Source organism: Balaenoptera ricei (genome assembly GCF_028023285.1).
Source record: "Balaenoptera ricei isolate mBalRic1 chromosome 2 unlocalized genomic scaffold, mBalRic1.hap2 SUPER_2_unloc_6, whole genome shotgun sequence".
Classification (NCBI taxonomy): Eukaryota; Metazoa; Chordata; class Mammalia; order Artiodactyla; family Balaenopteridae; genus Balaenoptera; species Balaenoptera ricei.
Genome location: NW_026777420.1, coordinates 382,769 through 399,088, shown reverse-complemented (window position 1 = coordinate 399,088; position 16,320 = coordinate 382,769). Strand labels below are relative to the sequence as shown.

The 16,320-nt window shown below is 41.5% G+C and overlaps 1 gene segment (V, D, J or C); it reads right to left on the bottom strand.

Moving 5' to 3' along the window:
• Positions 1-7,927: 7,927 nt before the first annotated feature.
• On the bottom strand, positions 7,928-10,727 carry LOC132358174 (immunoglobulin heavy variable 4-38-2-like). The segment is given in 3 exon segments: positions 7,928-8,076; positions 10,250-10,567; positions 10,652-10,727. Coding segments are annotated over 3 exon segments (534 nt in total).
• Positions 10,728-16,320: the final 5,593 nt, after the last annotated feature.

Genomic DNA, 16,320 nt, shown 5'->3' with positions numbered 1-16,320 from the left:
ATAAAGCTGATAATCGTCTTGGAGATGTAGAGAGATGAGAAGCTGAGAAAATGCTTCTTATTTAATGTTCTTAAAACCACCTCAAAATGGAACAAGTGGCACATTATGAAAATCTCACCAATATATCAGATAAGTGTAGAACTAAGACAGCAACAAATTTAAATCTTGGAGAGAGACAAATGCTCACAGAATAACAAAGAATAAGAAGAGTAATCCTGACATAGGCTGCTGAATGGAATAAAAACTACTACAAGATTAAACTAGAAATGGATGCCTTGAGGTCGAGTGTGGTTAAGGTGTAATAGTGTCCCAATGTCTCCTAACTAGCTACCTCACCAGTGTCAGCGTGGTCCTGCTAAAGTGTGAATCAGATGGTGTTACCTCTCTATTCACACAGGTGTGTCCTCCTACCTGGGACAGCCCAGGATTCCCGCCTGAGCTCTTAGGTCCTCCTGTATCATGGGGAGGAAGACCTTGGCTCTGGACTTGGATCTGCACTGTGGCATAGCATCTCCACTTACAGTGTGATCTTTGTCGCCTCATCCAGTCCAACTATGCCGCATATTTACCACATATGAAATGGTGAAATAGGATCGCACGTGGAAATGACGAATAATGTTTCAGGTGTTGACTGACGCACAAAACCCTGCCACGACCCTTGACAGTTTACACAGACAGCAGCTCTATATTTTGATCACCGTGTCTGCTTTGGGAGGGCCTGGAGGAGAAGCTTACCCTGCCCCATGCAGGGTCACTGTGAGAGGCTCACGTTCAGCTGCAGGATCTGCTCCCGTGATGCACACTCACGTGTAAGGGAGGGTGACCCTGACTGTAGGCTGGGGGCTCAGCCAGGTCTGAGGGCTGGGCTTTGTGTCCACCTCATGTGGACATTGCTTGGGCTGTGACTTCCTTTCAGCAGGATGACTGGGACACCTGAGTGGTCCCTGCATCAGAGCCCTTCCTCAGGGCAGTCACTTACACACGAAGACAGAGCTTAATATAAGATGCCAGAAGTCATCCTCCTAACATTTACCTAACTGACTTGAAACTTATAGCTCCATCATAGACTGCCCATGAATTATTGTGGTCTCTTCATTTACAATTGAGAAAAAATGGAAGCAACAAATACGTTCTTCCATAAATTAGTAGATAAACAATGCGTGATGTATCCATGCTGTGGAATTGTATTCAGCAATTGAAATATTAAACTATTCTACCATGAAAGGACATGAGGGAATCCTAAATGCATATTGCTAGTTATAAAATCGGTCTGAAAACGTTCAATTTCACCTATTTCCCATTTCGGTAAAGGCAAGTCTATATATAAAGCAAGCAGATGAGCATTTAGCAGGAATTTGGGAGAAGGTCTTTGATAAGTGAAACATGGACAATATTTAAGGATAATGAAATTCTTCTGTATGAAATTGCAGTGGTGGAAACATTGCACTATGAACTTGTCAAAATATATAAAGTAATAGCAGAAAGAGTGAACCTTATTGAATATAAATATAAATTTCATTTATAAGTCAGAGACTCAAGGATGGAACGATGCACACTGTATCGATGATACCTAATATTATAGTGAATCTATGAATTAACATGTCTGAAGAAGGTGGGAAAATAGGTTTTGAACTAAGTGACTTTGGAAATGAGTGGAGTCTGAAGGCTAAGTTCTAAGCCACTGCACATAAGCACTAGAGCCTGGTGGATAATGGTATTTCCATCAGGAGTCAGGCTGAGAATTGTGTTACTACTGTGCCCGTGGAATTGAACAATTAGTAGCTGGATGGCATCGGTGGAGCCAGTCTTCTCACTGTTGGATGGAAAGTAACAGAGAAGCAAGGGGGAAAGGCTGGATTTACCCATGTGATGTTGCACTAGGATCGGAGATGTAAGAGTGACCTCACATTTGCCTTAACACAGGTCCGAAGGTGAGATACAGAGATAGTTGCAGACGTGTGTGTGTATACGTGCGGTAGTGCACACAGGTATATTTCCAAGGTCTGTTAGCTTACAGGATCTAGAGGAAATGCCCCCAGTAGACAGGACACCAGGATTATTATCCCAATACCCACTCTTTTGGTTGCTAATACTATTCTCCAGAAAAGGATCCACAACTCATCTGAGGCATGGCTAATTCTAGGGCCGGAGAAGAGAATACGCATGATTATTCTGCAGATTCTTGTAGCACCAGAAGGTAAGGAAGTGTTCACACAAATGGATGGGGGCCCATAAAGAGGATACAGGAGACAATCTGAAAGAGCTCTCCATGGCTGAGAAGCGGTAACAATTAGAGGAGCAAAGAAAATACCTTAATATATAACCTTAACACAAGGTATGAAAGAAATACCTTGATTCATACTTATATAGAGATTGAATAAATATATCTAATGCAGAAGGTAGGATAAATCTCCCTTAAGGGATAACGTCAGGTAACTCATCACGGTCATCCTCCCTTCAAGAAGGCGGACTTAACCCTCCATCCCTGAATGTGGCCTGGCATAGGGACGTGGCAGAATTTATGGATGTCCTTGAGTTCCATGATGAATTTTTAGGTATAATATCCAAAACATCATTCATAAAATAAATGTGTAATTTTTCTGCATGCTTTAAAAATTCTGTCCTGAAAACAACAACAGCAACAGCAACAATAACTTCACTGATAAGGGAATTAAAGCACAGACTTGGAGAATGTGCTTTCTAATATCATATTTATAAAGGACTTGTATCATGTATATACAGCTAATTCACAGCTCAACAACAGCAACAAAAAATGAAAATAATGAACACTGTGCCAGTAATCTGAAGATACTTCCACAAAGAAGAGATAAAAGGTTTTAACAGCATTCTTCATTAAGGAAATATAAAATAACACGAAGATGAGATATTGCTACTCACTTATTACAACAGTTAAAGCACAAAATAATAAGAAATTCAAATATTGGGGATGCTGTAGAGCGAAAGTCCCCTCATCCGCTTGTGGAAGGAATGCCAATGGCAGCCAATTGGAATGTATTTGTCGATTTCTTAGAGAGAAAACCAGACACTCACCATGGGATTGAGGAGTGAGCTAGAATAGTATTTACAAAAATTGTTTGACTATATATGTTTATACAAATAACTTCATACGGGTGCTTGTATCATCTTTACACACTCGAGCCTTTACCACTCCCTAAAAATGGGTTATGTAGTCAGTTTTTATGGTTATTTTCCATATGATTGGGATACACCTGTTTCTGTTCCCTTTTATCGATGTCTCTATTTTATCTAATTATCTATTAACAATCTCCACACTAGATAACAAGGTACAGGCAACACAGCCCACACGTTACAGCCCAACCTGTGTCCCGACATTTCAAAATGTCCTCTGAGGAGAGAATGACTGCAGTGCTATATGGACATCAATTTCTGAATATAAACATGACTCATATTATTCAAGTGAAAGGCATTGCATCAAACAGGACTGGGGAGATTTTCAGGATGAGAGGAATTGGAAATCCATGTGACGGTGGAAAGCAGATTTAAAGTTCAACAGTAAAAATTATTTATGTCATTAAACGATTAAAAACTTGACAACTAAGAACAGAAAGTAGTCACCTAATCTTCAAATAAACGTCTCATGAAGAAATATTTCTTGGGGGCAGACGAGCTAGTACGTTTTCGTACTGAAACGCCAGTTGCCAGTTTGAACGGTGCATATCTAAAAACTTTTCACAAGAAAAGACTGTCTTTTGGTGCCATCGACTGTATTTCTAATTTTGACTCTGTCTTATCAATGTGTATCTCTGGTCCTAAACTTTAGTGGTTATAAATAAATAAGCATAAACCCATTTTTCTGAAAGAAAAGCATCTTTCAGCAGGCACCTTGCCGGCAGAAGGTCAGCAATAACAATCTTCATACATGAAGAATAGCTGTATAAGGTGATGTAAGAAAATACAGCCTTTTTCCTATATTAGAGATGTTTTCCTAAGTTCAGTTTCCACCTAAAAAGTCATTATTTAATTGAAAAGCTTTTCTTTTTCCCCCCCTGGGTCTCTATGATGGTTTGTCTGATCAATGAACACGGGAATGAATTTCACCTAGATTTTTTTTTTTTTTCACACACACACACTGTATTTTATTTTTACAAGAGATAAATCGACTGGCACCAAGCATTGTACATGGATGACCACAACAAAAGCAACAATGATTGCAATTACCAAACATGAAACACACTCATACTATGTCATAGTATTGACATTCAGTCCAGTAATCCTCCACTGTAACAGCTCCTTTACTTTGCAGTGAAAATTGATTTGTATATTCTTTGCTTCTGAATCCTTGTGGAATTTTTTTTTTTTTAATTCAGACAGAAAGTCACAAAAATTATACTCATCCTCATCAGTTCACTCAGTCCCATGTAATTAATTTTTTTTTTCATCTTGATCTTTTGTTAGCACTTTTATGAGTTCATCAGTTTTTCATCAGAGTTCTGAAAATGCTTATTCATTCAGTTCAGCAGTACAGTCCGTTACCAGAAACCTGTACTTGTCAGAGTCTTTTCCATGTATTTCTTGAAGATGAAACCCTTTTATAGGAACATATTTGCAAAATCATCAGAGTACACCCAGAACTGTCTGTAAATGACAAAAGACTTAAAAATGACCACGGTTAAAGATTTGATGACAGTTCATAATAATGCAGTTGACAAGAAAATTAGTTAGATTTAATTCTGAAAGGCAAGATTAGAACTTCTAAAAGCAGGAACTAAGGTGATAACTGTCTAGTAGTCACCATCAGAAAATCAGAACTGGTCAATTACTTCTGCAAGTATGGTAGATGATAACTCTAATATATCCTCCCCCTCAAATCAAAAATGCATTGCGCCTGCAGAATGGTCCTCAGAAAATTTCTTTTCATACATGAATGAGTAAAGATTGCAGAGACATAACGAATCTGAATAATGCCAAAATTCCAAGTATGGCCATGAGACTGTAGAGTTAAAATGTAATGGAAGTACTTGTCATTAGAACCGAGGTCAAGAAACTAACAGGATGGTAAGGTTCCCAGATAGTGGCTGGGTTTGGGGTAGAAAAGAAAGAAAATCAAGAGCTAAAGTCCTCAATTAATATACAGGAAAAACTGGAAGGTTAGCAAATGATCATTAAAATCTTGTAGAGGGTGGTAGAGCTAGATGACTTAAGTCCCAAAGGATTTTCTATCAGGTTTGAAAAATTATGGTCTGGAAGTGACCCTCTCACTCTCTTTGCTTCTCTGCATTCTCTGAAATCTTTCCTCTTAGCTTTAGTATTTGTGAGGATTATGATCACCTTTTTTACATGGATGGCTCTAAAATCTTTATTCCACTCATGACATACTCATGAGGTCATACGTAGCTATGTTTTTAGATAGTTTCACTTGGATGTTTTGATCTAACTTCAACTTTAATCAATAAAACTCCTTCATATTTCAGTCAGAATTAGTTTCCTCTTCCAATCTCTCCATTTTGATAAGGTGTTTGCATAGTATTTTAGTTGCTTTGGGTAGAAATTTCAAAAGAACCACGGCTATTAATTACCAAGTCCAAGTGATGAGAGTCCAGCTTAGTTTCTTCTCATAAATTAATTGATGAATATCACTTTCTTATTTAAAAATCTCTGCTGACAATTAGCTAAACATTTGGCAATAAAATTATATCTAGACACACAAAATAAATTCCATGTGGATTAAGTGTTTAAATGCATTGCCCTCCACCCTAAATAAGTATTAAAAAAAAAAAAAAAAGGAGAATACTTTTTTATAATCTTGTGGTTGGGGACATCTTTCTTAGCATGGAAAAAAGAAATAAAGAAGTTGAGTACACAACAATGCTATTACACTATTAATACAATATCAATAATGCTCAAGAATTAATAAGAAAAATTCTTCAGAGAAAAATGGGCAAAGGATATAAGCAGCTAATTCTCAAAACAAGAAATGTAAAGAGCAATCTCTGAAACCTAATATTTAAAAAATGCAATTTAAAGCAACGAGTTTTTTCACACATTAGATTAGCAAATATTAAAAAGACTGATACTACCCATAGTTGGCAAAGGAATGAAGAAACACATCCTCTCATACTTTTGGTGGGCACATATATTTGTACAAAATTCCCGGAGGGCACATAGTTAGAGGTGGGGAGGTCTACAGATTACTGACAGTCTTTTAAATTTCTATTATTAATGATCTACTTAGGATTTAAAACTTCTTGGTCAACTCTGTTAATTTATATTTTCTTAGAAAATCACCCATCTAATTTCGGTTTTAAAATATATCAGCCTAGGGCTTCCCTGGTGGCGCAGTGGTTGGGAGTCTGCCTGCCAATGCAGGGGACACGGGTTCGAGCCCTGGTCTGGGAAGATCCCACATGCCGCGGAGCAACTAGGCCCGTGAGCCACAACTACTGAGCCTGCGCGTCTGGAGCCTGTGCCCCGCAACAAGAGAGGCCGCGACAGTGAAAACCCCGCGCACCGCGATGAAGAGTGGCCCCCGCTTGCCACAACTAGAGAAAGCCCTCGCGTAGAAACGAAGACCCAACACAGCCAAAAAAATAAATAAATAAATAAATAAAATCCAGCCATTCATATTAAAAAAAAAAAAAGGAAAAATATATATATATATCAGCTTAAAGTTGCATACAGTAATCTTTTTAAAAAAAACACTTCTTTGACTGTGGTTATACCCTTCCATACTATTAGTGTTGATCCTTTTCTCATGGTCAGAATAACCAGAGATTTGGTCTATTTTTTTTTTGAAAGAACCAGATCTTGGTTATATCGATCAATTCTGGGGACTGATTTATAGAATGCTTATTTCAATTGTTTCCTAGTTGAGTTTGTTGAACTAAAATATCATTGAAGGCTATACATTTTCCTCTCAATATAGATTTAGTCACATCCCGTAAGTTTTGGATATGTGCTTTTACTGTCATTAATGAAAAAAATTCTATAATCTCAATTTTTAGTTCTCCTGTAGCCCAAAAGCTTAGACTGTTTTAAAATGTTTATTTAAGGAAAAAGTTATAGTTGTTAAACTCCAACCTTATTGTACTGTGGTTAGAGAATATAAGCTTAGTTAGAAATGTTCTACTTTGCGGATTTATCAACATTTTGCCTAAATGTACAGTTAATTTTTGTAAATATTCCGTGGGCATTTGGAACAACTGTGGATGCTGTGTTTTGGGAATAAAGTTTTCTATAGATACTTTAAATCAAACTTCTTAATATTGCTATTAAAATCTTCCATATCTTTTATCTGTTATATGTCAAAATCTGATAAAAACAATGAAAAAAAAAAAAAAAGAAAGAAATATTTCTGTGCGGCTCGTCCAAAGATAGATGGGGAAAGACAGACAAGCCTGACTCCATGAAAAAAGTCTCAAGTTTAGGGACAAGAAAGTTCCCTGGAATCATTGTTTCTTAGTTGCGGCATGGGAACTCTTAGTTGTGACATGCATGCGGGATTTATTTTCCAGACCAGGGATTGAACCCGGACCCTCTGCATTGGGAGCTCAGAGACTTACCACCCACTGGACCACCAGGGAAGTCTCTCCCTGGAATCATTAAGGAGGGAGCCTGCAGGGCGGCAATGATCCAGCGGAGAAACCACAGCTTCTGAGAGAAAACCCGTCCATGACATCTGCGCCTGCCCTGAAATTGGTCCTCTTGTGTCCTGATGAACCCGAGCGCCCCCTGGTGGTTAGAGAGGCCCCTGCAGGGAGGGTCGTGTCTGGACTCACCCTGACTTCTCACTGAGCCTCCTGGGACAGTAACACAGGGCTGTGTCCTAGGGCATCACGGAGCGGAGCTGCAGGGAAAACTGAATTCGTGAGGTTTCTCTGGAGGTGGAGAGTCATGTTTGGAGAGACAGGTTGTAGGCTGTGCTATTCCCAGAACCAAAGCACCCCAGTCACTCCAGCCCTTTCCCTGGGGGCTGAGGGATCCAGTCCCAGCAGTCAGCACTGTTTATGATGGAGAATCCAGAGACTGAGCAGGTGAGGGAGGGGGTGTTCAATAGACCTGGGCCCGATTCCTGCACCAGCACCTGGGACAGGACATCTGGGAAAGGAGAAACAATGAGACACCCACTTCGCAGATGTCACCCCATAATTCCACCTTCCTCAGACCCAGGCGATGCTCACAGCTCAGAGATGCCAGCAAGAGGAGGAGTGACCAGAACGTTTTCATGTTCATTTTGATTAATGCTTTGACTTTCAGAGAGTTATGTCAGTGAAGATGAGAACCCTGACTCTGAGTAGCACAGGTGCTGTGTTTTCCCCTTGAGCCTGGGTGTGATGTGCAGGTGGGAAGCATTTTTCCATATAAAGATGGTAACGGCTGGTCCTTGTCTAGGGCGCTGGAGGAGAGTGCTGGCTGAGATCCAGGGTGGACTCAGCTTCATGTCACCTCTGAAGAATGGGTGATGTTTGTTTTCCAATATGATACTTACATTTCCATATATGTCTATCTGCGTCTATATTATAGGTGTATTAGTTGGCTAGTGTGGCCATTACAGAATAACAGACTGGGTGGATTAAACAACAGAAATGTATTCCTCTCAGGCCTGGAGGCTAGAAGTCTAAGGTCACAGTGTCAGCAGGTTTGGGTCCTTCTCAGGCGTTTCTCCTTTGCTTGCAGATGGATCTCTTCTTACTGAATCCTCAGATTGTCTTTTCTCTGTGTGTCTGTGTGCATCCCTGGTTTACTTGTATGTTTATTATTACTCTTCTTAAGTGTGACAAAGACCCTTGACCACCCCTTAGCCAACAGGCTCCTTGTAATGCTCTTCTCAACTAGTCTTGACCTGTGGGATTCTGCGTTGATACTTGCTTGGTGAGGTTTTGGCAAGACCGCTGCTAAGTGAGAATACTGAGAATCCCCCACCCTTGAGCTCTGATCACCCTCAGTATTTGATCAAATCCATCAAACCTCCTACTGCACACACGGTATCTCATCACCCTGGTCTCTCTTTAGCAAGAATCCTTGTGAGTCTATGTAACCAGAATCCCCTTAGCCTTTATTTCTTCTCTTAATAATTTCCAGTCCACTCTACCCCACCCTCTTCTTGGCCCTAAGCCCCCACTTGCCCTGCTGTATTTGGAATTAAGCCAAGCTTCCAAGGCTGCATCCCATATGCAGCAGCGAGTTTTGTCTTCATGTTTCTGAGGAGCTTTGTATTGGAAACACGAGTATCATTTTCACCACCCATGGCCATATAACTCATGACTGAATGAAGCTGATCTCTCATGTATATTTTCCCTAAGTCCACTCACAGCCATTTGTACGTAGGGACACTAGACTGTTCTTCAGTCCGAGGCCTGTGACTACCTTAAACATTCGCCAAGAATCCCAGAAATGTGAAAAGCATGGCACTAATTTGACCCCAGAAAGTGCTCAGTTACATGAAGGGAGTTGAAACAAGAAAAGAGAGCATCACCTTGACTGACCTCAGCAGGGAATGTGTGTGTGTGTGTGGGTGTGTGTGTGTTGGGTGATTCAAACAACCGGCCACATTGTTACTGTCCGTGTATGAGCACAAAATGACAGTGTTTATTTTGGGGTGCTCATAAAAGCTAGAAGTAGGTGAATTTGCAGATATGGAATCTGTGAATAGTGAGGATCATTGCATGTGCAGTATTGGAGCACTCTGGCATCAGAGTCTATAACACTGCGTGCTGCAGAATTCAAAATGTTTGTGCAGGTTGCTGAATGCAGAAGGGTGTGTCTCTTCCTTCCACATGTACAAAAATAAAACAACAATTAATACTGTTTAAAATTCTCATGTGCATTCTCAGGATATTTACAAGTTTCACGAACTTCAGGCTCAAAGTGAAACTTATGGTGAGCTGCAGGTTTGGTTTGAGCTCCGTTGAGAAAAAGATAAGTAAAGAAATGAAAAACAACCTTAATTCTTGAATATTATATGTGTGTGTGCATATGAATAAATATAAATACACAACTATAATAAAAATAAAATTAAGCAAATATGTACATGCACACAAAATTTTCTAGACACAACATAATCCACAACAATGAAACATTAGGATACAGAACAGGGTCTCTGGTGGAGCTCCTGGGCAGGAAGAGGAAAGCAGAGGTTCTAACAAGAATTGCCTCCCAGCCCCTCTCTGCACCTGCTGCAGGCCTCAGCCCTGTACTTTGTGGGTCCTGATCGCCCCCTGGTGGTTACGGGCCTCCGTGCAGGGAGGTTTTTGTCTGGCCTCACACTGACTTCCCCTCACTGTGTCTTTCGCACAGTAATACACGGCGGTGTCTTCAGTTGTCAGGCTGCTCAGTGATAAATAGACTTGGCTCTTGGAGGTGTCCCTGGTGATGCTGAGCCGGGACTTCAGAGTTGGGTTATAATATGCGCTTCCACCACTGCATATTGCACCAACATACTCCAGCCCCTTTCCTGGAGCCTGTCGGACCCAGCCTACATCATAACTGGTTAATGAGAATCCGGAGACAGTGCAGGTGAGGGAGAGGGTCTGGGAGGGCTTCACCAGGCTGGGTCCCGACTCCTGCAGCTGCCCCTGGGACAGGACACCTGTGGACAGAGAGAACCACGGTGACTCATGGGCTCAGATGCAGCTTCCCCGTGTGTTCATGGCTGAATCCCTGAGACACTCACCTCTGGGAGCTGACACCAGAAAGAGGAAGAACCACAGTGGATTCATCTTCTTGCAGATGAGATTCATCAAGCCCAGAAAATGTCTTCAAGCATGAGGAGAAACCCGTATTTAAGTGAACTGGTACTTTGTTTTTACCTTGTGGTCTAAGGGGATATTTGCATATAGGAGGGACCTTTTTATAAAAAGCATCAAGTAGTGAAGGGAGGTCCCTGTACCTGGGGCTCCCCCTGTGAGCAGGGTGCTGACTGTGCCCTCAGAGAACTCAGCCCGCACCTGGGGTCCCCCTCCTGAAGCCTGGGGGACTCTTTGCTCAGGAATGAAATGATGCTGAAGGGCTAGTCAGGAAATCAGATGTGCTCTAGGATTAATGGCAGATTTGGGGAATAGACTTTAATCGCACGGATGTATATATTTCACATAAATACCCATCAAACATTCAGGGTCCTCCAAGTTGTCTGAAACAAACTAGTATTTTTTGCCCTTTCTGCATTATCTCGTGTTTATTTCCTGGATATGCAAGTATTTGAGAGAAATCATACATGTAATAATCACATTGAATTCAGACAAAGTTAGGTAAAATTTAATGTTAATCATAATTCAAACGGACTTCGTGTTTCCCTTAACTAGGGTGAACATTTCTTCACCTGAAACAGTTTAAATATGATCAAGAGTTGCTCTGGAGTAGGATTTATTCATAACAACTAAACACACAGCGTATTTTGTGGACAAAGCAGTCATTCTTGCTGAGATGGTCATGGTTCCTAGTACTGCTGACCTGGCCAGTAGCCTGCCCTGCCTTTTTCCTGTGCACAACTGAGTGTCTGTAGGAACACCGTGAGCTTCAGGGCTCCTTCCTTAAGGGTGGACATTGAAGAATCCCCATGGCTACCAAGGACTAAGAACAGACAGCTACGGGAGTCTCTTCAGGACTCCAGTATGCTGGGCAGGTGACCTGATCACAGTGCACAGACTCACTCCTTCTAGAAGTGTTCCTTTCTAATTCTGTCACTGCCAGTGACATTGGAGCTCAGGGAACACAGTTCCCACCGCAATGGGTGAGAGAACACGCATGATTCTTGGAAGTAAACCTTCACAGTGAATGGCTTTCAGAGTATGAGGGTGTCATGGTCAGAGGAAAGCCCCCACCTCAGCAAGCAGGTTCCCATGAAAAGTCCACCTGAGAGCAGCTTTCCTGAGTCCCTGGGTCAGTGAGTCCTGGAACTGTGCCTGACATCATATAAGTAAGTGGTGCTGGAGAGCAGAGCACAGCTCCATCCCATCTCACTGTGGGCACTGAGGATGTGGCCTCACCATCTACATTTCAGTCTGCAAGGATGTAAATCGGGGATCATGATGGTAATGGTATGTCTGAAATTTATAGTGGGTGTGCCAGGGGTGTTGAATGTTGTCATCAGTGATGTTATCTCTTCTGGGAACCAGAAGGACCAATGTGAGTTCCCATCTCTGACTGACACGATTTTACATGTAGCACTGGCTCCACTCCTGCCCTGCGAGGTTACACCTGTCAGCTCTCCGTCAGCCCAGTGATCTCACATGTACACTGACTGATGTCGAGGCTGCTGTCTATGAGAAGATATTTACTCCATACTATTTCATGAACACAGTAGTATACTTCTCGCTTTTCCAATAACATTTGCAGAGTAAATTAAATACTAAGGAATCTGCCTGCTTGAATGTCGTTAATAGGAGAGCCAACCAAAGTAATATGGGCAAGAATCACAGGAGAAGTCTGGACCCTGCTGTCAGGACCTGAAAATTGAGCTGATACGCTGTGGTGCAGGGGAGCGGAAGGGATGGCATCTAAAACGTAGAATCAGGTGAGCCCATTATTCACCAGGTGGAAGAAGGGCCTGCGTTTGTACAGATGCCCCAGCATCTGCCCTGCCCTTCTTGAGCTGGTGGATTAGAGGAGATCCATCCATATTCATGTCAACATAGAAGGATATATAAAAGGTGTGTTTATGTTTCAGTAGTTGGGGATGTGTTGTTAGGGTCTATTTAACCATAGGAAAAATGTGTTAGGTCAACAGGAGTATAAAAATGTTATTTTTCCGTTGTGGAGATAATTGGAGGCCATTATGTGTGGAGACCAGATCATATAATAATGCTGGAGGGAATATCCATTAGAGATGACCAATGGGTGATGGTAAAAAGAAGTGGTGAGATTTAAGTCATATTGCTTTGCAGGTTACCAGTGATGGTCATAGCAAGAGGGCCTGAACATTGTGATCGGAGAGAGAAGGACCGATGATGGTGGGCTTCATGGTGACCACGTGGACAGGGCCTTCTTACGGTCTCTGTGTTTTCCCTTATAAAATCTTGAGAGTATAAGCTCAGAAGGAGGTGTGGACTTCAGGAACATTGAGACCAGATGGTTTAGGTCATTTTGTATCTTTGTTGGAATCACTGAGCAAAGAAGAAGCAGGAACTACACTTGGAAATCAACAGTGTCCTCGTGTGATATTAGATTTGTTGCCTTAGATGTTACTGAATGTAGAGAGATTCGCTGTCTTCACATTTCATCTTCTAGGTCCACTTGGAATCCAGTTTCAAATGTGAGGGATGTAGATGAAACATTTATTATGAAGCAACGTGGTATCTAAATTTTAAGAGGTATAATTCAAAATTATGCACATGTGTTACTGAAATTGTAATTGTCAAACTCTTCTCTGGGACAACATAAATTTAAATTAATAATAATAATTCAAGGTATTGATTTTGGTTTGAACCGTTGCTAAATCAATTGAATCATTCAGGTAACAATCATTCATAAACTCCGATCCATCACGGGTAAAATGTATAGTTAGAAAACGGTCATTCTAACTGATGAAATCTCACTCTCTCCTCAAGGATCTGTGTCTCTGCGGACGTGCAACACAGTTCTTATCAGCAAGACAGGAAGGAGGGTATGTTGGTACATTTCTATTTTTCCGGAAGTGCATCTCTGAAGAAGTCCCCCCTCTGTTTACCCATTGCATCCTTGTAGTATCTGAAAGAGGCCTTTGAGTGTACTGTGACATGTTCACACATAAAGTTCCCATGGCTTAGGAAGTGAACGTTTAACACCAGTTTTCATTGTAATAGAAACACAACAAGTAATAATTAAGAAGCATAAAAAATACATTTAAAATATACCCAAAGGCATGCTAGAGATTGGCAGAAAATATTTGCAAATGACATATCTAGTATATCTGATTGTTATCTAATATGTACCAAGAAGTCTTAAACTCAACAATAAGAAAGAAACAAAAGTATTTAAAAATGGGCTAAAATCCTTAACAGACACCTGACCAGAAAGACAGAGTTTGCAAATAAGGCTATGGGAGAACTTATATCACAGTGAAATGCCAATCAGAACAAGGACATATCCCTGAAAGCTTACAATAGTGGATCAAGTCAGGACTCAGAACCTTAAACACTGGGAGGATGTGGAGCGGCAGGGGGTCCATTCACTGCTGTGGGGATGCAAAACAGGATGCACCCTGGGAGCTATTCTGGTGGCTTCTTGCAAAACTAAACATACTCTTATCTGTGTTTGAGCAACAGTGCTCTTTTTTATGTACCTGAAAGACAATAAGACTTTAGTCCAGAGAAAACCCTGCACACGATGCATACTTAGCTTTATTCATATTTGCCAAAATTTGGAAAGGACCAAGATGTCCTTTCCTAGGGAATGACTAATAAACTGTGTACATCCAGACAATGGACACTGAAATGTCACACTGATTTGGAAGAAATATTGAAGGGTGAGATGGAAATGCAACGAAGAGATGCCAGAAGAACACAACTGGCAAGGTGATATCAGGAGTGTGAAAGTGGCTCGTGAGGACTGAGGGTCCTAAGAGGTTGTACAGAGTGAGGCTGAAGAGAAGACAACTTGGATTTGTCAGGAGGGAAATCTCCTCCTCTGCCCCTCTTGAGTTCCTGAGGCTGGGCTGATAATAATACTAACAAAGACAGATTAACAGGAGAAAAGAAAAAAATTGTAACCATAGGCATGGACGTGCCATAGGAATGGACCCAGAAGTGACCAAAGCAGGCAGCTTTTATATTTTTAGACCAAGATCCAATATTTGTGAGGAATTGGTAGAAGGAGGTAATGTATGCTTTTGGTGTGCAAGTAGTGAAGAACCTAAGCACAGTTTGGGCTGGCATAGTCATTAAAGAAGGAACAAGGTTTGTTCATAGAGACTTCCAGGTCTGAATTCCCCATCTCTGGTGATAAGAGTGTCCCTGTGTAATGGAAAGCAGGGTCCGGCTGTTCGGTGCTGAAAAGCCAATAAAGAGGCAAAGTTTGTAGAAAGGAGAGTTTGCTTTATTTTGGCTCCCTGCAACCGCGGGTGGGGGACCGACTTCTCTCCAAAGGCCAACCCCCACTGAGAATCTGTGGGAAAGGGCTTTTATAGGTGGAAGGAGGGGGCTACAGGCAGAAACAGCAGAGTCAACGCTGGCAGTTGTCTTGAAATTGGTCACGTGGGAGTCTGATCAGCCTCATGTTGATTGTTTTAAGTAGAGTTAATCTTCAGTTCCAGGGTCACTTCGTTCCCATTTCTCTGAGGCCAGTTCTTGGAATTGTGGCAGCTTATGTCATGGCTACGGTCTGGTCATCATGCAGTTAACTTGTTCCTCCTGGTGGGAGTTTCAGTATCTACAAGACAGCTCAAGGGACATGGACAAGAATATTATCTATAGCCCTTGAGGAGGAAATAAAGGTCCTTGATTTGCTTAATGGCTAAACTATTATTATTTCGTTTTGTTGGACAGTTTTCGTTTCTTTCTAGATTTTCTCAGTTCTCTGATTAAACTTACACTTAGGCTAAATTTTTTGTCCAGAAAAAGGCAGGTGGAGGGCATGGGGTAAAGGACCATTTCACTTCCACCTCCAGGTACAGGGAGAGCACCTTTCACATGGGAGGTTTATTTCTTGCCTCAGGGTGACAGGGAGGAAGGTCAGAACGTCTCTCTGCATTGGCTGTGTCTTAAGTCACTTTGAGGCATATTTTGGGGTGGCCTACCCTGAGGCCCAACACTCAGGGCCTCTTTTATTATTTTGTTTCTACATATGCACACCAAGCATGTGATGTAGGTGTCAGTTTACTTGAATCTTACAGATGTGAAGCTAAACTGCAGCCTGGAATTGGCAGGTGATGTGCTGGAGAGCACACATCAGGACACAGTGAGACCTCCTGTCGAGGCCTGGGCTTCTCCACCCTGGACCTGGCCGCCCCTGCAAAGGTTCCTGGACAGAGGTGGGTCTGCCTGTGAGGCTGCAGGGCTCTTTGTGGGATGAGAACCTGTGTGATTTTCCTATATTTTAGTGTTCACCGAAGATGTTGTGGTGAAGAAAGGAGAATAGGTTTGTTTTCAGCAGCTTCTGAAAATTCATGTTATTATCCACCTGACTATAAACTTTCCCTACCGACTACATATGTTTCTAATGGTAATAGCTTTGCAATGAATATTTTACATAAAATAAACTGCACAGTAGAAGAGGATGCAAGTATTATCTAAGCGTATAGGGATTCTATTGGACCTGGAAGCAAGGAGCACATGTAGAAACACCCTTACACATGTTCCCTCTAACTGGCATCATTCCCAGTAACCCAGTGAGGATCTGGTGCTGCTCAGCTCATTTACATTTCTCATA